General features: G+C 36.2%; 1 protein-coding gene across 2 annotated transcripts in view; it reads right to left on the bottom strand.

The window, feature by feature from the left end:
* ARHGAP15 (Rho GTPase activating protein 15) overlaps positions 1-23,511 on the bottom strand; it is a 466,785-nt gene that overhangs the window by 141,601 nt on the left and 301,673 nt on the right. For both annotated transcript variants that reach the window (XM_081935112.1, XM_081935113.1), the window contains one exon: positions 10,561-10,638. In XM_081935112.1, coding sequence (XP_081791238.1) covers positions 10,561-10,638 — 78 coding nt within the window. The remainder of the gene's footprint in view (positions 1-10,560; positions 10,639-23,511) is intronic.

Genomic DNA, 23,511 nt, shown 5'->3' with positions numbered 1-23,511 from the left:
AGATAGAAAGCTAGACAAATAGATAAGTATATACATCTAAGGTATTATGTGATTGTATCACTGTTTCATGTACAGCATAGGGCAAGCAGGAAAGAATATAGCACAAAGAATTATTCTCCTTGGTGTTTTGTTTTTTTTTAAAAATGACTGCTCAGCAAATGGTTTTATGATGACACTTGTATTCACCATGTTGGAAACACTGACAATTTTTACCTATTGATCTTTTGAATAGTTCCATTTCCCTATTAAGTATTATTTGAATTCATCTGCCCACCTCACCCCACTCAAAAATCCTTGTTATCCTTGCAAAGGTTCTCACAAATTCCCATGGAAGATTCACAGGCATCCCACTGATAGAGCAAACAGTTAAAGAACAGGTAGATAAAGGGATGTATCAATAACTTCTTCAGCATCCTGCTTTTCTCCTACAATTGTTAAAATCTCCATAGATATTTGGTTGTGCATAACTTCACAATAAAACCAACTTGCCTTCCTGTGGGTCATTTTGATCCCATGGTCATTTTGCCACAGTACATGAAGCAGATCTGTAAATATACATGATTTAAGATACATGAAACAGAATTTAATCCTGCCATATATTTCAGCAGTCCCCACCAACTGCTAGTATCAGAAATAGCAGAGTTGGAAGGGACCTTATAGGTCACCTAGTCCAACCTTCCACACCCAAGCAGGAGATCCTACACCATCTTCTTGGGTATCTTTGCAAACAATCAGCGAAATGCCTGTCGAAAAGAATCGGAGCATATTAAATCCAGATGGGCGTTAAGACCCATAAGATATCACCGACCCCTTTCCTACTGCTGCAAACCCATTGCCTCTGATAGATATTACCATCATTTTGTGATGCTTTGCTAAGTCTTTTGAACAAATTGTACAACATCACACAGTTTTCACCGTTTGTCATTAGGAGTTTATTCATTGATTCTGGTGAGATACAGAAGAGATATAGAAGATCCTCCACCAATATATTTTTTTACCTTCAGCCTGCAAGAAGCGATGGGCTGGCCTGATGGCATAGCACCCAACTTTGCCCTATACAACAACAATTAAGAATCAGTTTAAAGCAGACAGTTATTATTATTATTTTCTGCATGAGGCATAGCAGCTGCTGTATTTCAATCAGATGAGAAACCAATCCACCAGTGGTACTCCAACATCTAGAGACCAAGTAATTGACCTCTTTATGGAGCACTTGGACTAGGATTTGCCATGGGAAAAACTCAAGTGACAAGGGCAGTGGCCAGCAAGAGAAACAAATTTATTCTCATGGTCCAGCTTTGTGATGAAGCAAGGTCTTCAGCTATTGATACTCTTCCCGTTCTCAGCATGGAAAGCATTTTCTCCAAGGATTCTTCTCGTGTAGACTCAGTGCCTGTGCTAGTCTCCTGTCCCCCAAACAGTACAACAGCACCAAATGTATACATTAATTGCTTTCCATCAGAACGTCCTATACAAAGTGACCTAGTCCAATGAGATTTTTCTTTTTCTTTTTTTTAAGGAAAAGAAATAAAAGCAGAAAAGAACACACCAAAAGTCTACATGCCATAATCAATGCTTTCATAAAAAGCTCTTGTAAAATATTCATGAAGCAGTCTGGTGTTGAACAGGGGAAATCTGTTCAACATCTCACAATAATATACATCTTAATTGGCTACACTAATATCCATATAGGTTCCCAAAAGAAAGAGGGGGGGTTGCAGAGAGAAAGAAGAAATAAATGTCAACTATCAAAGAGGATTCCCCTAGCTTCTTTAGATATATTACATTCTAGTTATCATGCTACACAGTAAAAGCATTGCAGACTTAATAGAATAATGGAGTTGGAAGAGACCTTGGAGGTCATCTAGTCCAACCCTCTGCTCAAGCAGCAGACCCTATACCATTCCAGATAAATGACCGTCCAATCTCTTCTAAAAAGCCTCCAGTGATGGAGTACACACAACTTCTGAAGGCAAGCTGTTCCACTGGTTAATTGTTCTCATTGTTAGGAAATTTCTACTTAGTTCTCGGTTAGTTCTCTCCTTAATTAGTTTCCATCTATTGTTTCTTGTCTTGCCTTCCATTGGTTGAAGAATAGGTTGACCCCTCTCTTCTTTATGGCAGCCCCTCAAATATTTGAACACTGATATCAAGTCTCCCCCCCCCCCCACTAGATTAGACATAAAATGGTGACCAAAACTGGATGCAGTATTTTAAGGCTGGTCTTATTAAGGCTTTATAAAGCAGCAAAAATATGCCATGTGATATTGATTCTAGCCCTCTGTTACTGCAGCTTAGGATTGCTTAGGCTTTTTTGGCTGCTGCAACCATTTGGCCATTAAGATTTCAGAGAACTTCTATCTGGGCATTATGATCCCAAACCTCTCAACTCCACAGCTTTTGTTAATTGTCAAAAGAACTGAAGCCCCTCTGTGTATCTGTCATATTGAGAGGTTGGACAGTCAAAACTGCAGGATCTCCTCCTCCTCCTCTCTTTTATAAAACAAATATTCAACTCATTTTCACTGACCTGATTTCAAAGGAAAACTTTTGGTCTTTCCTGAGAGTTAACCCCCATGATTTAAGCTTTTCTCCTTAACAATAGATGCCAATTATATTTGGCTCTAGTCAATTTTCTGTGAGAATCTATAAGAACATTCTTTCCAAAATCTAGAAAAATGGGCCATTAGCTTCTTGCAAGTGCTTCTGTGGTTCTGAAGCTTGATATTGCCTGTCCTGATACAAAGCTTTGTTTATTTTCAGTGGCCTGAGGGGTTAAGGTGAGGTGGGTTGGGGGAACACAAAAGCAGTCAGCTAATCAGGTGGATCTGTTATTTATTACTTGTTTATGCCAAAATATTTTCATATATAAAATCCAATGCTAGGGGTGGACAGGTGCATGGCTGTATCATGAATAACTGTGGATGCATGCTTCAATTTACAGGCAAACAATCCCCTTTAGGTGCCTCTAACTGGGCACAATATTTGCATGCTACCTGTAGAAAAGGATATATCCAAAGCTCAAGGTATGTCAGCATTTCCATTACAGATTTTAAAAAAAATTCAATTACAGATTCAGAATTTATTATGTACACATGGAAATAGTACTTATAAAAGAGAGAAGGGTTTGTGTCTGGGGCTGTCAATACTGTGAAGGATTGGGTGATTATAAAGCAAATTAACAATACTTTTAAATGTGCATTCACTTATCTTTCCAATTAAATCCTTATTAAACAACTGCACAGACAGTAATGGTACTCCTGCAAAGCATGGATCAAGACAGTTTTATTGTAATTTTTACTTTGTAACAATTTATCAAGCAGTTATTTCTTTACTATTAAATCGTTTTGTTAATAAATATTCTCAGTTCACCAAAGTATTTGTAATTCTCATATTACTTTATTTTGTTATGGCTACAGTTTGTATTTGCATGTTATATTAGATGCTGGACCCTCCTGGAATAATTTTATTTTATCACTAATTACTGTGGAAAATAAAATCGGCTATTATTAATACCAGGTGGCCTATTGCTTTATAAAGATCTGCCATTCTCTTTTAAAATCTCCCAGTTCTAATAATAATCTTTTTGTTTTTAAGGAAGGCATCATGTTCTTTGTAGATAATAAACACTGTCTTTTTTCTTAAAAAAAACAAAAACCAACAACCCAAAGTTTTTTTCCTGATGAATGTATATAAATACCGCAAATGTGACAATTGACTATAAACAGCATATATATATATATATATATATATATATATATATATATATATATATATATATATATATATATATATATATATATATATATATATATATATATATATATATATATATATATATATATATATATATATATATATATATATATATATTACAGTTTTAAGGCAAGGGAGGATATTCAAGGTCAGGTTTCTTTAGTCATGCTAAATATTTTGTAGTAAAGAATTTGATATGCAGGCAATTAATATTTCATTAATTTTACATGTTAACCAACACTTAATAATAAACACTGTTTTTAAGTAGTTCTAAGATTTGTGAAAACATGACACATATGAACTCAGATTTCAAATACTTCCTATTTCTTTGGCGCCTCCTGTCTATTCACTCCCTCACCCCTCAAGATACCATGGTCCATCTTGGAAAATTTAACACTAAAGACAATTACTTATGTTTTCATAGATTATACCTATTACTGGTATCAATTAATCATTTATCTAATGGACTTATAAAGTAGAGGTGGTATTCAGCCAGTTCTGACAAGTTCTGGAGAACTGGTAGCAGAAATTTTGAGTAGTTCAGAGAACCGGCAAATAGGCTGGCCCTCCCCCTGCTGCCTCCCAGCCTCCCAGCTGATCTTCTTTTGCTGCCCTGAACAGGAGAACGGAGCTGGAAAGCAGATTAATGGAGTGGAGAGGGATTGGGGATTTTGCAGCATCCTTCCTCTGCCACGCCCACAAAGCCACAACTACAAAGCCACACCACGCCACCAAGCCACACCCACAGAACTGGTAGTAAAAAAATTCAAATCCCACCACTGTAAAATACTCATTTATTTATTAGAAATCAGATTCCACTGGAAACCTATATAGTATAGAAATCTTTCAAGGTATCTCTACCTTCATTTGTAAGCACTATCCCAGAGAAGGTTTGGAGACAAAGGTTTCAGATGTAGAGTAAATGAAAACAAGCAAACTACGTTTGCAATCTGGGAATCCTTTTGGAATCTGCCTTGTGGAATCTCCAAGTGGTAATGGTGACCCACATTTTGTTATCTGTGGGATAACAAAATCATTAAAATATTCAAACAGTTCCTATTTCAAATCTAAATGAATGCAACATAAAATTATAATTAGGTCATTAAAGTGATAGGGGCATGTTGAGTTTTATAGACAGGGTAACAGAATATAGCAAAATTGAAAGAAAGAAAAACTTACAAGTGTGACAAACAACTGTACATAAAATACACCAGAATTTTCTGGATAGTTTGCCAACTAGGGAGTTATAAAGTGAGTCCTTACATCCTTACAGGAGGCAGTATGACAGGAAAAGAGTTACAGATTCAATGGATTCTTCTCACAAGCTCACAAACCCCTTAGTTCATAAGGGATTTGTTTATTTTTTAAATTTATTTTTCTTGAAGAAGAGCTGTAGGATATGGAAATGTGCTAATGTGAGTGCTCTCGGGAATTTAGGAGTAATTATTTAGTTTAAGCATCTTGACTACTTAGGACAGATTGATCCAATCTCTAGAATATTGCCGAAATACAGAAAAAGGATTCATAGCCTATCATCAGAATGTTCTTTCTCTAGTGTTGTGGGGTTTTTTTTTTTTTTTTGCAAAAATATCCAGTTAAAAATATCTTGATTTCTCATTGTCCACCATGCAAAGAACCTTCTGGGAAGAAAACTCACAAACAAACTTTGAGCAGTGGGACATAAATTCATGTACTTTCTTCTACTTTAGGCAGACCTGCCTCCTTCTTTAATATTGCATTAGGTACACTGCCAGGATAATGTATTTATTTATTTAATATGGCCACCATCTTAATATGTGACTTGGGGTGACTATCAATTCAAGACTGTGTAAAATCAGCTAGCAAAACTATAAATAATGTACATAGAAGCTGAGAAACTAATGACCCCAATAAACTCCTAGTTAGCGTATCAAAGAAATGGACTCACCTTCACCATCAGGGGCTCAGACTTATTGTCTCTTTTAGCCACCGTGTCCATGTAGCACAGACTGGCCTGAAGTTTAGTTCCCTATTGAGAATAAATCCAATTCTAAGAAGAACGTGAACCTATTTAACCTTAGACTATCTACTGTCGACCTCACCCCATTCCTAAGAGGTCTTTAAGGGGTGTGCATAAGAAGCGCACCAGCGTGCCTATCCTAATATTCCCTTGTATTCATTTCATGTATGCATAATAATGTTTATACATATCTGTTATCTAATTAACGCTTGAGGAAATAAAATAAATAAATATTCTTACTACTAGGTTGCAAAAAAGGGGGACAGCTATCTAGAAAATATTTTAGATGAAAATGGAAAATTTCATGACCTTATGGGATAAACCATTTTAGGAAGATCTGGCACTAGTACAATCAGAGAATTCAGTGGGGTAGTTAATGCTGATTTGGTGGCTATAAAAGTTAGCCTATTACAGCTCCTTGTGGTTCACTTACTTATTTACCTACTTACTTGCTTATTTCTTTACTTATTTATTTATATTTGTATCCTGCCTTAATCATTTTTACAAAAATTTCAAGGTAGCAAACATATCTAGCGCACCTTCCTCTTCCTGTTTTCCCCACAACAACAACCTTGTGAGGTGGGTTGGTCTGAGAGAGAGTGACTGGCCCAAATTATATTCTTAGATTGGCAGGCAAGTCAAGGAGACCTTGCACTGAAATCAGAGGGGGTGAACAACACTGCACCTGCGCAGTTAGGCAAATAGCAACACTTTCTGAGTCAATGGCAAAACTGGTCATATCTTTGTTGCAACACAACTAATCTATTAGAATACACTCTATACAAATTCCTGAGGATTTGGAACAGCATGTAGCTAACCGGAATATTACATTGAGACCTAATCACATTTCTATTAATACCTAACTTATTGTCATTTGCCAGAATTATAGTAAAATATTCATTTCACATTTTAATGTCCTGTTATTTAAGCCTTGATTATCTGGCTGTTATTATGGGCCTGCCCAGATAAGAAGACCTACAAGAGTGAGACCGATTTAACCAAATGCCTGCTTGCCATTTATATGGGAGAATGTTCACTCTTAAATCATTTCCAAGCCCTTCCCCTGCATTTTAATCCTGCATTTTAATTATTTTACTCTTGTTTTTAACTTTTTTTATTATATATTTATCTATAGCTTTTATATTTTTATATCTATGTATACACCCCCAGAGTCACTCTATGAGGGACGCAGGCAGTCTCTAAATATGGTAAATGAAGAACCAAAACTGATTTATTTTGGAGTTCTGATTAGCCTGAAATTTATGCCCTCAACAAAGAATGCCAAGTGGTATCTTTTTAATTTAGCATTGTAAAAGTTTTAAACCATGTTTTAACATTATAAAATAGTTATTTTAAGTTTTTGGTTTGTAATTATTGAATTATATTTTAATTGCATTTTAATTAAATTGTTTTGTGTTTTATTCTTTTTTATTGGCTCCTTGAAGGCAATTTTGGGGTAGGAGGGTTGGGTATTAAAAAATCTAATAACTAGCTTACCAAATAAATGGCAGCAATCAGTATATTCCCAATCCAATACAAGCTGTAGAATACATTTGTTGTCCTCAATTTTTAAAAACAAGCCCATTCACTTGGTGAAATTGCACCCCTTAGCCTTCCTTCCCAATTGTTCTTGATTTTTTTCAATATAATATTCAATAGCATAGGCATGAGCTGATATGAATCCTATTTTTCCCCAATGGTCAATCACACAGTTTGTATATAGGCTAAATATCATTGCTGATGAAACAACATAAATGAATAATTATTTCAATTCCAGTTCCTCTAATTTTTCCCATTTCACTTTTCTTCTCATCTACTACCATTCTTTGAATATTTTCCAAAATATTTCTATTTTTCAATAGTCTATGCATGTTATGCTTGCTTTCCTCAGTGTGTGTGTGTGTGTGTGTGTGTGTGTGTACACACATACACACACACACACACATACTGGTATCTCAACTCATATGGATATTCATATTCAAAGTCACTATTACTGACATTTTGCTTTAAAACATTTATTGCACTTAAAATATTGTCACTAAGATTCTTTTTAGGCATCGTATATATCTGGATCACTTTAGCTGCCATGAATAAATAACTGCACACAGTATTAAAATATATTGTAATATTGATATCTTGTAATCAAGATATTTTTTATTTTGAATAGAGAAAATATATAAAACATGATGGTGCCACTGAGATTTTTTTAAAAGAATAGCATCAGTGACTTTCTATGTATACAGAAAACTAATGTATTGACTGTCTTATAGCCACTGTTGTCAAATATGAAACAGTCATAGCAATAATCATAAGAAACGATCAAATAAATAGAAGTGATTTCATTGACTTTTCCATACATACTTGAAACATATTTTAAAGAACGTGTATGTGTATGTATATGTATATGTATATGTATATGTATATGTATATGTATATGTATATGTATATGTATATGTATATGTATATGTATGCATAGGTATGCATAGGTATGTATATGCATGTACAGTATATTGTAGGAAGGAATAATAAATACATAGTCTCTTACAGACAATTAAGAGAATAATAAAAAAACAATTTTGCCATTCCATATGTTGCAGAAACATTAGAAAAGATCAGCAGGATCTTCAGCCAACACAACATACATGTACACTTCAAACCCAAGAATAAACTAAGGTAGAAGCTTGTCCACCCCAAGGATAAAACAGGCACAAACTGAGCAACGTGGTATGTACAATACAATGCATTGAGTCATGTACAGATCTGTACATTGGGGAAACAAAGCAACCATTTCTTAAATGCATGGCACAACATAGGAGAACAAACCCATCAGGACTAGATTCAGCAGTCCATATTCTTTTAAAAGACAAAGACCATTCTTTTGAAGTCAGCAAAGTCCACATTTTGGACAGAGAGGACCACTGATTTGAAAGAGGGGTCAAAGAGGCCATCTATATCAAAATTGAATAGCACTCCCTTAACAGAGGGGGAGAGATATGACATTACCTATCTTCAGTCTACAACACAGTCCTTTCAACACTTTCAAGAAGGTTCCACACCCATTTGCACTACTCAGGTGACCCTGATGATACAGGTAAACCTCTAGGTGACCTTACCAACTTGCTAAAAGAATGCAAATGACCAGCTGTCTGCAAGGAGTATAGATATTTCCATTTCCCATCATCCAGTCAGAGCTGAAGAAGCTTCAAAAAAAAATAATCAGAGAGTCCAGTTGCCTCTTGAAAAAGCACCTATGGGACACCTATGACCTGGATGACTGAGAATCTCCATAGACAAGATACAACTGGTTTTTGTCTTAGGCATCTTGGGATATTCTGGTCCTTGTCTCCACTGAATGAATTAGAATGACAAGTATTATTTTATTCTGAATATAAAGCAATGAAAGAAACACTTATTTCGGGAAATATGTTTTGTGTCAACCTACACTGGTTCAGTGCTCTCAATGACCACAATGATTAGGTATGATGGGAAGTCTAATCTCAGATACCCAAAGTGTAGCATATTGGAGAAATTTATTTATTTAAGGTGAAGGATCTAAATGAAATGAAATGACATAGCAGAGATTCTATGAGACTGTAATAAATATAATTTTATACTCGTATACATGTTGCTCCTTTTCCTATTATTTAATTGGTCTTTTGCCTTTAAGTTGAACTATACCTAAGGATTTAATAACAAAAAATACTTAGAATTATTTAAACCTTCCATCTCTTAATTGTATTCTAATGCTTCCATTTTATCCCATACAAATGGTAACACCAGTGGTATTAGTATATTCCAATGCTAAAGTCCTTTGCCTTTTAATTAGGAAGGTTACCCAATAACATTTACCAGTCACTCTCTTTAAACATCTGGACTTCAATAAAAAAAATCTTTCATTAAATCAGTGTGCTACTGCATTTTTTGTCAAAGATGCTTTTCTTTCAGGTCAAATGATCATTTCATATCTAGCAGAACCTTTTACATAATGGTTAGTTGGGATCTATGTGAGTCTGCAGGACCATTAATTAAATCCTTAAAAATCTGTTTTCTTATTATCTACAATTGGTTTGTACATACATGGAAGATCAAGTACATCTGTTTTTTTAGTCTTGCTGAGTTTGTACATATGTGTAAGAATAACAGATTTATTTTTAGTGAAGTCACAAAAAGCTTACATTTATCTTGACTATTTTTTTGTAATTTTTCCCCATCTCACTATTTCTAATTGCCCTTGTTCTTCTCCTAATTCTGACAATCCTTTCATGTCCAGACCTCTTTACACTTTGCAGTTGAGCCTACAACATAGCAATAGCACTCAGACTTATATACCACTTCACAGTGCTTTACAGCCCTATCTAAGCGGTTTACAGAGTCAGCCTATTGCCTCCAACGATCTGGGTCCTCATTTTATAGACCTCAGAAGGATGGAAGGATGAATCAACCTTGAATCAGTGCGGATCGAACTCCTGGCAATGGGCATAGTTAGCCTGCAATACTGCATTCTAACCATTGCACCATTATGGCTCTTTATCTTTATCAGTATTTTATCTCCGAAAAGCCCAGGTCTCGGTTTGCCTTTTTTTAATCTTTCTTTTTCTATAAAATTTGATTATTGCATCTCTCTCCTCTCTTCCAAACTATTCTTAGATATGGACTGTATCTGTTCACTTCTTCTCCTCTCTTTTTTTAAAATGCCACTCATCATTCTGTACCATTAATGCACCAGAGCTTCTAAAATCCATTGTATTGTCATTTCAGACTGATAAGTACTAAACAAAACATCGTGGGGCAAAGGAATCACTTACCTTGATTGACAACAAATCGTAACTTCTGTATCGTTGCCAGATTGCCGCTGACTCTGTATATTCCATCAACATCCAGACCTGGAAAATGAAGACATACTTTATATTGGTTCAGTGAGTATTATGCTGTCTGTCAAGAAACTATAACTGCTGTGACAAATAAAGAGAAATATATACTTCTGTGAACTCCTTGATAATAATTCACCCGATATTCTGTAATGCTTTTCTCCCTCTGGCCTTTTGGATGTCCTGGATTATGTGTTACAGTTCCAATTACACTTTTAGCACTAGCTGTTTTCTGTAGGACTGATGGAAACTAGATTCAACAACACCTGAAGGACTATATAGTGACTGTATTTTCTTGAAGCAAAGAAAAAAGAAACATCAAATGTCAAACAATTACATGTGGAATTTGGCCTCTTCATATAAACTCAGGACCTTTGGATCTCTGTGTACTATATGATATGATACGATTACCAATATATTCTAATTTGGATAGCCTTCTGTGGACACTAACCAGAAATATAAAATCTGATCTTTCAGTTGCATTAACAGAATGTAAATAGCACATTGATACTTTATTCAGCCTTTTCCTATTACAAATCCTTATTCATAATGTAACTATCATTAAGGGATATTCATGTTGATATTAACAATAACAACTAATTTATTATTTAAATAGATAAAAATAAATTTAGATTTAGTCAGTTTTCATCTGCTTTTCTAATCTAGTTTTTAAAAGAACTTTATAAATCATTATTTAGGTCAATGGCATGTAGTTAAGATACCAAAAAAAATTGGTTTGGAAAGAAATATTAGTGAATGTCAACACCAAATATGTAATGACTAAAATCCTGTTTCTGCCTCAGTTGAGTGAATCAGAGTTTGATAATCTTTCTTGAACTATTCTAAATCTAGGTGAAGGTATCTGACAGATTTCAAATACATTAGTCCAGTCAGGTTATATTAACATTTTTGTATAAACCTTTTGCAATGTTACTAAGTATGACTTTAGCAGGTAGTCCTTGGCTTACAACAGTTCATTTAGTGACTGCTCAAAGTTACAACATCACTAAAAAGTGACTTATGACCATTTTTCACACTACAACCATTTCAGTATCCCCATGGTCATGTGATCAAAATTCAGACAGTTGGTAACTGACTTACATTTATGATGCTTGCCGTGTCCTGGGGTCATGTGATCCCCTATTGTGCCCTGACAAGCAAACTCAATGGGGAAGCCAGATTCGGTTAACAAAAACGTAACAACTGCCATGATTCAGTTTAAAACTGTGGCAAGACAGGTCATAAAGAGGAGCATAATTCACTTAACAGATGTCTCACATAGCAATATAAATTTTGGGCTCAATTTTGATCATATGTTAAGGACTACCTGTAGAAGATATTATATTTTTAAGTATGTTCTTTGAATATTTTGTAAAACAGTTCCAGTTAGGAATTCTTTGGGATGTTATTCAATATGGCAGCATGAAGATAAAAGTTGAAACAATGCATCTGCTAGAATCAATATATACCAAGTATTTTCTGGTTTAAATATGTCAACAGTGAAAACCAAACTATCCAATATAAATCGGTGAATTTGGATATCCTTTTTATGGCTGCATAATCCTAGCTGGATTAGAAATTACTTATTTTGGAAAACGTTTTGGGCCTATTGTTTGCATATGTTTGAAGGAGAAAGGGGGAGAGTCCATAGTTTAAAAAATGGCTGATCTTAGACATTAAACTTCTGAACAATTTTCAGAGAAAATACTTCAACTTCAAAGCAGACTTTTATCTAGAATGAAAACTATCTAACTGTCAGGGTTTCTTCATGATAGAGCTTAAAATAGTTAAGGGAATAAAAGATAAAACAAGCGTAGATTCAACATTTGTAAATTTACAGGTGGTATTAATGTTGGTGGTAAACACTATTCTATCATGACACCCACTCACTACCATAAAATCCAATTTCTAGTTTAATATATGCTGACTATTTGATGTTTCAAAAAGGTGTTTATCACTAAGACATATTTCTAGCCTTTCCTTAGAGCACATCGCTGTTTCACCCTCCTTTTTTTATTTGAAGGAGCTTTAGATAATATGAACAACCCCCATTCCCAACCCAGGGACCAAAATCCAAATTGTATTCAAGATTTCAGTCAAGGAAAAATGCAGCTGTTGCAACTTATTCCCACCATAAATCTTAGAAGCTTTCCACTTTATATCTAGGATAACGATTAAATATTATTTTTCTTTCCAATGCACCATATATATAAATGCTCTTATTTTATATAATTTATGATTTGCAAACCATGACACTCATTTTCAATTTATTTCTATGTTTAGTTAATTTTTCCACTTAAACAGATCTTCTAGGACACTTGTATAGGCTTTTACATTTTAGCTCATCACATTTAATACACAGTGTATATTAATAAGCAGCTGTCTAACCTTCCAACTTTAAAAGTACAGAGATGGGTAGCAGTTGAATTGTGATCCCTGAAACTTCTTCAGCATTAAGATTCAGAGGAAAATAGTTATTTGATAGCTACGTGGCTACGTTTTCAAAAGAAATCTGGCCATACAAAGTTGCGCTAAGCTATGAAACAGGAGCGAAAATAATGCAGTGTCTTTCTATGCAACTGATCTGCCTATGCTGCATCTCCTGGTCTCCTAAAACTTCATTAAGCATTTTCAACCAACAACAATTTTTCTCTTCCACACCAGAAAGTACACTTTTCGTTAATCTTCAGTTACAGGTAATTTTTCTTTCTTCAGTCTCCTTCCCATTGCATAACGATATAATGTTTGATTCACTGTATATGAGCCAAGAAAAAGGGCAATCATAGAAACGGTGGAATTGAACAAGCACCAACTATGCATTTACCTGTGCACTTATAGTAAGATTTACAAATCAGCTTTGCTGGGGCCTTAAATTTGCTTTTCTACATTGTCCTGCTTTTGTCAAGAGGGAAGTTTTCATTTCAATAAAACGCACTGTTGATAACAGCAATGTCAGAAGGTGTCCACGAAGAGCTGGTTATGCCAACTGAATTTAGAAGTGGTTCCAGTAAATATATCTCCTCATTTAAAAAGAAAAAGAAAAGAAAGAGGGGGGGAGGACACTTGAGGGTGGTTTTCAAGGTTTTTTTTTCCCCTTTTCTTTTTTTTCAGCTACACAAAATGACTTCATTGTTTCCGAACTCCATTTTCTTTTAAACATTAGCTGGGATGACTGAGGCTGAGGAATGTGGGAAAATGGATTCCCAAACCATGTCTATCCCTTCTAATTCTGAGCTGCAGTTTTTGGCTTGGCTTGAATCACATCCTCACATTTCAGTATGGATCTCAGTGTAAAATGATATTTTCTAAACATTTTTTTCACTCATCATGGGATAAGAAACAAAGGAATTCTACCCTTTCAACAAAATTCTTCTTCTTCTTCACGCCCTCCTCATCCTCCTTGTCTTTTTTTTAAAAAGACACACAAAAAACAAAGGAATGAGAAAATTTTGTTTTGAAATGAATTGTGGAAAGGGAAAATGCTTTCAAATGAGCTGTTCTTGGTTGTTGTTTTTTAAGGGTCCGCTGTTTGTAAATCTTGTCATCTATGTATCAGAAATTCCATTCTATTTTTCATCTGTTTGTCTTGAAACTGCTAGGAGGCAGGGCATAAAAATTAGATGATTCTAATCAGCATGCTGCTGAAGACAAGTTTTGCTATGGGAGAGAAAAATCATATGCTTAAAACAGATGCTTAAAACCAAACCTTTTTGGTTCACAGAAACCCTTAGTGCCTCTGAATTTTTTTCACAGTATTTCTAGACCAAAAGACCTTTGAAAGCCCATCTTAGCACAGATGTGACATTGCAAATGGACGTTACAAAAATTTAAAATATCCTGCGGTGATCTTGTGAATTTGTTCTGTTCCCCCAGAATGCTACACTTTGGCAACTACACATGTAAAACTTTTTCCATCACAAACAATGAGCAATATTATTTAAACATCACTCTTAACTGTTTACTTCTGAAATAAAGAAGCTTTCTGACAACACTATACTTAACCTTAAAAAAAACAACCCACAGAGATGTCAAATGTGCCATTTAATAGGGATTGACATTTTATCACTTTTTAAATTAATTTTGTATGCAGCTACTCTCATTGTCCAAATTAGTTTGTAGAGCATAGTAACATAAGTAATACAATACAATACAATAGTAGAGTTGGAAGGGACCTTGGAGGTCTTCTAGTCCAACCCCCTGCCTAGGCAGGAAACCCTATACCGTTTCAGACAAATAGCTATCCAACATCTTCTTAAAGACTTCCAGTGTTGGGGCATTCACAACTTCTGGAGGCAAGCTGTTCCACTGATTAATTGTTCTCACTGTCAGGAAATTTCTCCTCAGTTCTAAGTTGCTTCTCTCCTTGATTAGTTTCCACCCATTGCTTCTTGTTCTACCCTCAGGTGCTTTGGAGAATAGTTTGACTCCCTCTTCTTTGTGGCAACCTCTGAGATATTGGAATAATGCTATCATGTCTCCCCTAGTCCTTCTTTCTCTTAAGCTAAACATACCCAGTAATAATAATAATACAAAATATTGCTTTCGTGCTAAAATTGTTTCCATGAGATGATGACAAATCTATCTTTAGGACTAATATATAGCCTCTGATAATACCCTTTTATACTTGAATAAATAAATAAAAACCCCTAATACTATTATTACATATTAGTTTGGGATGTAGTAAAAATAAATGCAAATTTCGCAACTTTATATTAATTGATCGAATGAGTCATATTGCTCAAACAACAGTGTAATATTAATTTGCAGAAGTGGAGTCTTCTGATGTAAGACAATATGCTCAGACCAGGGATGTATGGTTGATCCAAAAACATCTACTTCATATGCCCAAGACCATCAATTTTTCCCTCTCCTGCTTGTTTTCATAAGCAAAATGATAATATTCCATACATACACAACAGTAGTATAGCAAATATAGAAAGGCATTTTTCTTCAGGTAACTTGGTCACCACCATTGCTATTTAGGGCAATTAGAAAAAAAAGACTTTTTGACTTGAAATGTTACCCATCTTTTCTATCTCTTTGCAAGCCATTGTAGCCTAATAAAGGCAACAAGTGACTAAACTACCAAAAGGAAAGCAATCAGTGGACCAATTGTAGAAATAAGCTTTGACAGCGACAATTCCAGCGATAAAGAAAGATATCATTTTGAAGTTATAGAGCACAATGTATAAAAATCTGGTGGAACATTTTCAAAATCCAGTCATGAGTGACTGTAAAATATTGGTAGGAAAAATGGTTAACCGTCACAACCTCAATAAGAGGCATTTCGAAAACACCCACTAAACAGAGTGTATTACAGAAATCTAATGCAGAAGTTCTGAAGTGATAGATAAAAATAGTTAGATCACTAAATAACCAAGAAGAGAAAGTATAATAATAGTAAACTTCTGACCACACACAAATGGAAACTGGGCACATGCCAGACAGCAGTGAGATATAACCCTCAGCTGGGGATTTGCTATATGCCAACTGGGAGGAGTTAAATATATCAGTCAAAGAACAGAACACATTAAATCTGATTTTATTCTGTTGGACATTTTCTTCCTCTGCAGCCACACACACAGTTCAGCAGCAGGGTAGCACAATTTTTATTTATTGCCCTAGAAAAATATCTCCTCTTATTTCTTCTGTTACAGATTAATGGCATGAAAGAGTTAAGGAAGTTTTTTTTTTAAATAATAATGCTAGATTATATATGTCATGAAGGAATATTCTTCATGTATGCTTCTGTGTAATCCATTTACCTCCTTATAGATCCTTCAAGCCCACCAGAGAGTCCTTTAAGTCCATATGATACCCTTGTGTATTGCATTTTGTATTTGGATCTGTGATTTAGCTGAGAGAGGTTTGAAAACAAATGTAGCTTGACAAGTCCCTACTGGCTACACAACTGGAGGAGAGTGTAAGCCAGCTGTAACATGTTCTTGTTCATCTGGCTAAAGAACTGCCACTTCCAGACAGTAGCATATAAAAAAAAGGCAACCATGTTTTTCTAAAACTTCTGATTTTTATTCAACTTTGCCCTTTTGGAGATACGCTTAAAAAAACCTGGATTTTCAGGGAATAGAAGAAGATGAATGAAAATGAACCTCAACATCTTCCATCTTGGTTTTACGCAGAAGCAAGACCCAAACAGGGACACAGTGGCTCAGTGGCTAAGATGCTGCGCTTGTCGATCAGAAACGTCGGCAGTTCGATGGTTTGAATCCCTAGCGCTGCATAACGGAGTGACCTCCCATTACTTGACCCAGCTTCTGCCAACCTAGCAGTTTAAAAGCATGTAAAAATGCAAGTAGAAAAAAAGGGATAACCTTTGGTGGGAAGGTAACAGCATTCCGTGCACCTTCGGCATTTAGTCATGTCAGCCACATGACCACAGAGACGTCTTCGGACAGTGCTGGCTCTTTGACTTTGAAACAGAGATGAGCACTGCCCCCTAGAGTCGGGAACAATTAGCACATATGTGCGAGGGGAACCTTTACCTTTACCTAAGACCCAAACATATTAAAGAACTATACTTAATCACATTGAGGCTATGAAATGCATTGGATAATCAGTCCAGTTTTCTTGCTGACAGTGAGCAGAATCACACAACCATCACCATCAGCAAATTGGCTTGGTACATGTAGGAGAGGGCTAGGCTGAGCCCCAGGGAGGTGTCAAGGGCATCATCAGCCCTAAGTCCCTTCGCGTCCCCCAGAGATCTAAGTCCAGCCTACCTTGAATTCCATTGACTTTTAATACAGCCAATTTGCTTTGACTGTTAGTTGTTCAGATTCTTGTAGGGAGCATTAGCTTGCAATAAACCTGCAGTCATCTGAACTACCTTGCTTACTGATGCTTGCTCTTGACAGTGCAACTTATAATAAGGGATATTGTGGCCTCTCACTATAAATTGAATGGCCATCATCATGACTATTAATAGGGAGGGCCTTCTCCAAGTGCCGTCCACTAGGCAATGCCAGCGGGCGGCACCAAGGAGTAGAGCCTTCTCTGTGATGGGCCCAACCCTCTGGAATGACCTCCCCCCGACATTAGAACCACCTCGGACTTCCGCTCCTTCCGACAAAAATTGAAGACTCACCTGTTCCGACTAGCTGGCCTGGCATGATTATAAATGTTAAATCTATGAACTCCTGGTAGTATATTCTCATCTGGTTATTTTAAGGGTAATGTTTTAGTTTTAATTGTTTTTAGGGCTTTTAGCCTCATATTTATTCTTCTGTACAGTACTCTTAATTTTAACCTCCTCCATATACATACATATATTTATAGTTCTATTTATATTTTTATTTTATCTGTTATTTATTGTGGACTGTACACCGCCCCGAGTCCCTTTTTGGGAGAGGGGGCGGTTTAGAAATGTGAATGAATAAATAAATAAATAAATAAATAAATAAATAAATAAATAAATAATAAATAAATAAATAAATAATATAATTGTATATTGATCTGCATATTTGCTGTGAACAGGACAACTACAGTTTTCTGTTCTTGGTTGATGGCATCTTTGCATTGTCCCACGACTACATTAAAGAAGCCAGTATTCCTTAAATATGTATTTTCTAAATGCTAAGTTTCATTGCTGATGCAAAAAAGGTCTAATAATCAAAATAACTTTGTCCTGAAGGTACATCACAAGCTAATCTGCTTGTGTCCCATTCTCCTCTTGGCTGTTCTGAAGCCAATCTTTAAAAATGCCAGTTCCCAGTGAAGCAGATTGGCAATGGGAGGACCATAGCCACCATTGACATGGTTGATCATTCCCTTACTTCTTGCCCTTTCCATTGACTGGTCCTCTGTGCTTTTATGTATTAGGGTTTTCCTTTTCCTTTTATGGATCACTTCTTCCTCACAAGTCCCCTTTGTTTTCCTTTGCTTTCTCAGAAATGTGCTCACACAGATGCAGTCACATCCCTTCTGGTGTTATCTCTTCTAACACAAATCTCTCTGTGCCCTCATTTAATTTACCATCATTGTAGTGATCAAAACAAATGGAAGATTCCTTCATTCTACTGTGGATGCATTGAAAATTTGAAGCAAAGAACAACTGAGGATCCACCTACAAAAAACCAAGTTTTCCCCCCCAGAAAAACCAATGCAGTTTTGGCTTGAGAATGGCTAACACAATGTTAACTCTTCAAGGTAGTCCAGACAAGGAGACGACTTCCGGTCCCTGAAGGTGACGGACATGTGTGTCCACTGCTCGTCTCTTCGGTGGGCTCCTATTAGGAGTACAGGGGCCTTGGAGGGGCTCCCTGCCATAGGGCGGCTCATTGGGACCCCCTGGATCGGCGGCAGCCGCAGGGGGGTCTCCAATCTCGCCCCAGGAGCCGGGGAGCATGGGGAGTGCATGGCGGCGTTTGCTGTTGCTGTGCGCCTTCGCCGAACGGAGCCTGGAAGGAAATAATTAACCAGATGCTATTGCTGAAGTGCGGTGAGGTGGGAAGTTTCCCTCAATCTCTTTTAAATCTATCTAATTGATGAGCAGCAGCCTTCCTAAATTGTGGATTCAATCCTTTGAAGTGTTAAGATTGGAGGGGGGGGATTTTCCACCCCCCCTCGGAAATGCGGCACTTGGAATATCTCTCTCTCTCGGGTGAGAGAGAGAGAGTTAAAAGTTAACTTTCACTTCCACTAAGCAATGGGAGAATGACTTTTGCAACAATTACAATACAATACAATAGTAGAGTTGGAAGCGACCTTGGAGGTCTTCTAGTCCAACCCCCTGCCTAGGCAGGAAACCCTATACCGTTTCAGACAAATAGCTATCCAACATCTTCTTAAAGACTTCCAGTGTTGGGGCATTCACAACTTCTGGAGGCAAGCTGTTCCACTGATTAATTGTTCTCTGATTAATTGCAAGAGATGACTGCTGAGTTGATTCTTCGAAACTACTTTTTGGAAACTTTAGATATGTTGCTTTCTGATCCCCTGTGAAGGCGGAGCCAAGATGGCCAACTTCCTCCTTCTTCTTTGCTTTTACGAATGAAGTTTCCCTTTTGAAAGGATTTCTGGCTTTATATTACCCTATGCCCCAGAGATCTCCTGGAGCCTCTCTTCTTATGTGGTCCCCTTGGATTTGGAACATTTGATTCTTATTTTTTGGCTTGGAGCTGTATAGGAAGACTAACTTTCACTTCTGGGCTTGTTAGCCTCACGATCTCTCCCAGTTGTGCATTCCACAGACGCCATTTCTTCTGTGTAAGATTTACAGCTGTCTCTGAACTTAACGTTGGTCCTAAAAAGCCACCACCTGGCAAGGCATCCTCGGCCCCGACATCTTCTACGTCTAGCCCGATTACTCAACAGACACAAATGGCCTCATTTCTACAACCTAAAACAACTGAAGAGAGTTCAAAGGACTTATCTGTTGCCCAAATGTTTCAAACTATTATGAAGGGACAAGACGAACTGAAAAAACAACTAGCAGACTTAAATGATCAACTCAGAGAAATGCAACAACGAGCAACACAAAATAAACAGAGAATAGGTGTACTGGAGGAAGACACGATTGGGCTGAGGGAGGAGGTTAAGATTGTCCAGAAGGGGAATAGAGAATTTGAAAATCATATGATAAAAATGGAATTTGAAAAAATGTCTTTTTTTCTCAGATTTCAAAACCTACCAGAGACAGAAAATGAAGACCTTAAGGAGATCATGGCCACAGTTTTACCAGAATACTTTAAAAGAGATAAACAACAGCTATGGTGGGATATTGATTTGATTTATAGGATCAACTCAGCATACCCTAGAACACACAATGTTCCAAGGGAAATACATGTTAAATTTCTTAGAAAGACTACAAGAGATGAGGTTTTAGGAGCTCAAAGGGTGGGACCAGTAAAATATAAAGACAAAGAAATAACCATCCTCAAACAAATTCCAAAGAAAGTAAGAGATAAGAGGAAGAAATATTCCTCTTTATCAAAGAAATTATATAATAAAGGAATTTGGTTCAGATGGTTATTGCCAGAAGGAATGGTGATTTTCTGGGAGGGCACTAGAATTAGAATTAATACAGTTGTGGAGGCAGAGGCTTTCATTGAAAAATATAGTGCCTTTCTAGATGGAACAGGGGACAGTACACAAGATATGGGGGGGGGCATGGCTCTGTCAGAAGACAGGGGGGAGGAAGCAATAGTGAAAAGACTCAGGTCACAAAAATGAGTTTGAAACATTATTGCAATTGTTGTTATAATGTAATTGTTGGAAGTGACACAAAAGATGATTGAACATATTGTTGATATAATGTAAAACAAAAAGCTGCCAATGTTTATTTCTTAATTTTTTATTCCCTTTTTTTCTGTAAAAGTTGTGAGATTTGGGGGGATTTCTACCTTTCGCACGATGTAGCTGTCAAACTTTTGTTGTACCTATTTACCCTTTCCTATAAACATTTGTAAAAATCAATAAAATTCTTTTTTTAAAAAAACAGGTAGTCCAGACAAGAAACCCAATCAGGAACACTACTTCTATTACTTCTTATTAAGGTTACATTAATAAAATCTCACAAAACTGGAAGCATTTCCCTTCCCCTTTCTTTTTATTCTCTGAAAAACTAGGAAGGGTTCTTCTGAAACGTGTCCTATGCCCTTTCTCCTTCTCTGAACTGAGATGCCTTTTATATGATGGCTGACCAGTTTGAGGTAGCATATATTGGACAATTGATACAGGATGAATACAATTCATACAGAATGACACAGGGCAATTGATACAGGTTGAAGGAGAGAAGCAACTTAGAACTAAGGAGAAATTTCCTGACAGTTAGAATAATTAATCAATGGAACAAGTTGCCTCCAGAAGTTGTGAATGTTGCAACACTGCAAGTTTTAAAGAAGAGATTGGACAACCATTTGTCTGAAATGGTACAGGGTTTTCTGCCTAAGCAGGGGTTTGGACTAGAAGACCTCCAAGGTCCCTTCCAACTCTGTTATTGTGTTCTATACATGTGATTGTTACATATTCTGAATGCCCTAAAGGACCAGAAACAGCTCCCTTTTGAATGTCTTTGAAGTGTCTTCTTTTTCATTGGATGGTCTTAAACTAGAGTTTCTGAATTTTAGCAACTTTAAGAGTTGTAGACTTCAATTTCCAGCATTCGGGTCTAAACAATCTTCTATTTGAAAAAAAATGGTCAGTGGTCAAAAAATTATCACTGTCCTTTTTAAAAAACACTGTTTTGAAATACTTGAACTATTATTATTTTTGACCTCATTTTTTAGTGTTTTATAGTTGATTTTCTGTTGCCAAAATGTTTTTAAAATGATTATTTTAACTTCTGTTCCTTACTTTCCTAGGCTCTCTGAAGACACAAGGCAAAGGATTTAAACAAATACATGCATTGCAAAATGACAAGAGCAACTGTACAATGCAATTTGGGAGTGATCTGAATTGTGTTAGGACAAAAGGGTGTAAAGAAAGAATAATAGACAGGGAGATAATATTGCAAATATATTTCTAGATACAGATAACTGTGAAGTTACCCACTGGTGTATCAGAGATTTGACAATTTAGTGCTCAAGTGAAAAATAGATCATACCAATTATGAAATACAGACATATGCAACAAAAATTTGGAAGCACATGTCAGCTTTCACATCATGTTCCAAAGCATAAGAAATTCAATAACTAACATGAGAGAACCTTGAAATAATTTATGGTGGGAAAATTTTTGTTCTAGCAGCTTATCTGGGCAGCACCTATAGGAAATACATTTGTTACTATTACAAATTAGTTTAAAACAAGGGCATTTTTCAATGAGTCAATGAGATCAGGACTGCTATGAAAAAAACCTAACATTTACTAAGGCATATGGTTACGAATTTCTTATTATCTTAAATATATAAAAGTTGTGTAGTAACTCTGAAGCAGTGCAGAAACTTAGATCCTTACTTTCCAATATCACCAGAAAGTTCAGTGGCTGTTTTTAAAATGTTTTTTTAAAACTGCTTCCTTGCTGATCAGATTAATTAAAATGTTATGCCATATGCTTCTTACCATACTATGCAAACAATGCTCAGCTTCTTGAAAGATCCCAACAGAGAGAGGAGCAAGCTCATTGCTAGTAATATCTCTAAAGGGAAACTAATAATAACTACAATTATATATTTGAAGAGAATTTGTACATATATTCAATAATTTTGACATTTTTCACATCTGTTTAGTTATGCATCTATTTCACTCAGGAAACAATCAGAAAGAAAAGTTTTGTTTTTAAAGAACAGGAAGAAGAACTTTCTGATAGAAGTCTTCTAACATTTAAAGACATTTTTTAAACAATAATGTATATCACTTGTATGTGAGACTACACAAGTTCATGGGCAGGCAGTATTTGCTCTGCTAGTGTTACTGCAAGCCTCCATGCATATTGTTGAGAGTGAAATCAAATATTTAAGTTTTAGCATTTTAAAACATCAGAGCAGAGCTCAAGATTATGTGTACATGTGCATTGGTGAAGGATAATATCAGCTGGGTGTCTATGGATGGTCACGATTTCACAGCTTATATGTGGAGGTATAGTTACTGCAGTGACGTATAGGAATGCAGTGGCTCAATGGCTGAGATGCTGAGCTTGTTGATCAGAAAGATCGGCAGTTTGGCGGTTTGAATCCCTAGTGCCATGTAACGGAGTGAGCTCTCATTACTTGTCCCAGCATCTGCCAACCTAGCAGTTAGAAAGCACGTAAAAATGCAAATAGAAAAATAGGAACCACCTTTGGTGGGAAGATAACAGTGTTCTGTGTGCCTTCGGCATTTAGTTATGCCGGCCACATGACCATGGAGATGTCTTCGTACAGCGCTGGCTCTTTGGCTTTGAAATCTGCAAATCCCCCTAAAAGACTGTTAGTTATGGGAGGGTGGCTGT

Source organism: Natrix helvetica (assembly GCF_964273705.1).
Source record: "Natrix helvetica genome assembly, chromosome: 1".
Lineage (NCBI taxonomy): Eukaryota > Metazoa > Chordata > Lepidosauria > Squamata > Natricidae > Natrix > Natrix helvetica.
The sequence above is the reverse complement of the archived record's forward strand: the minus strand, read 5'-3'. Positions and strand labels throughout refer to the sequence as shown.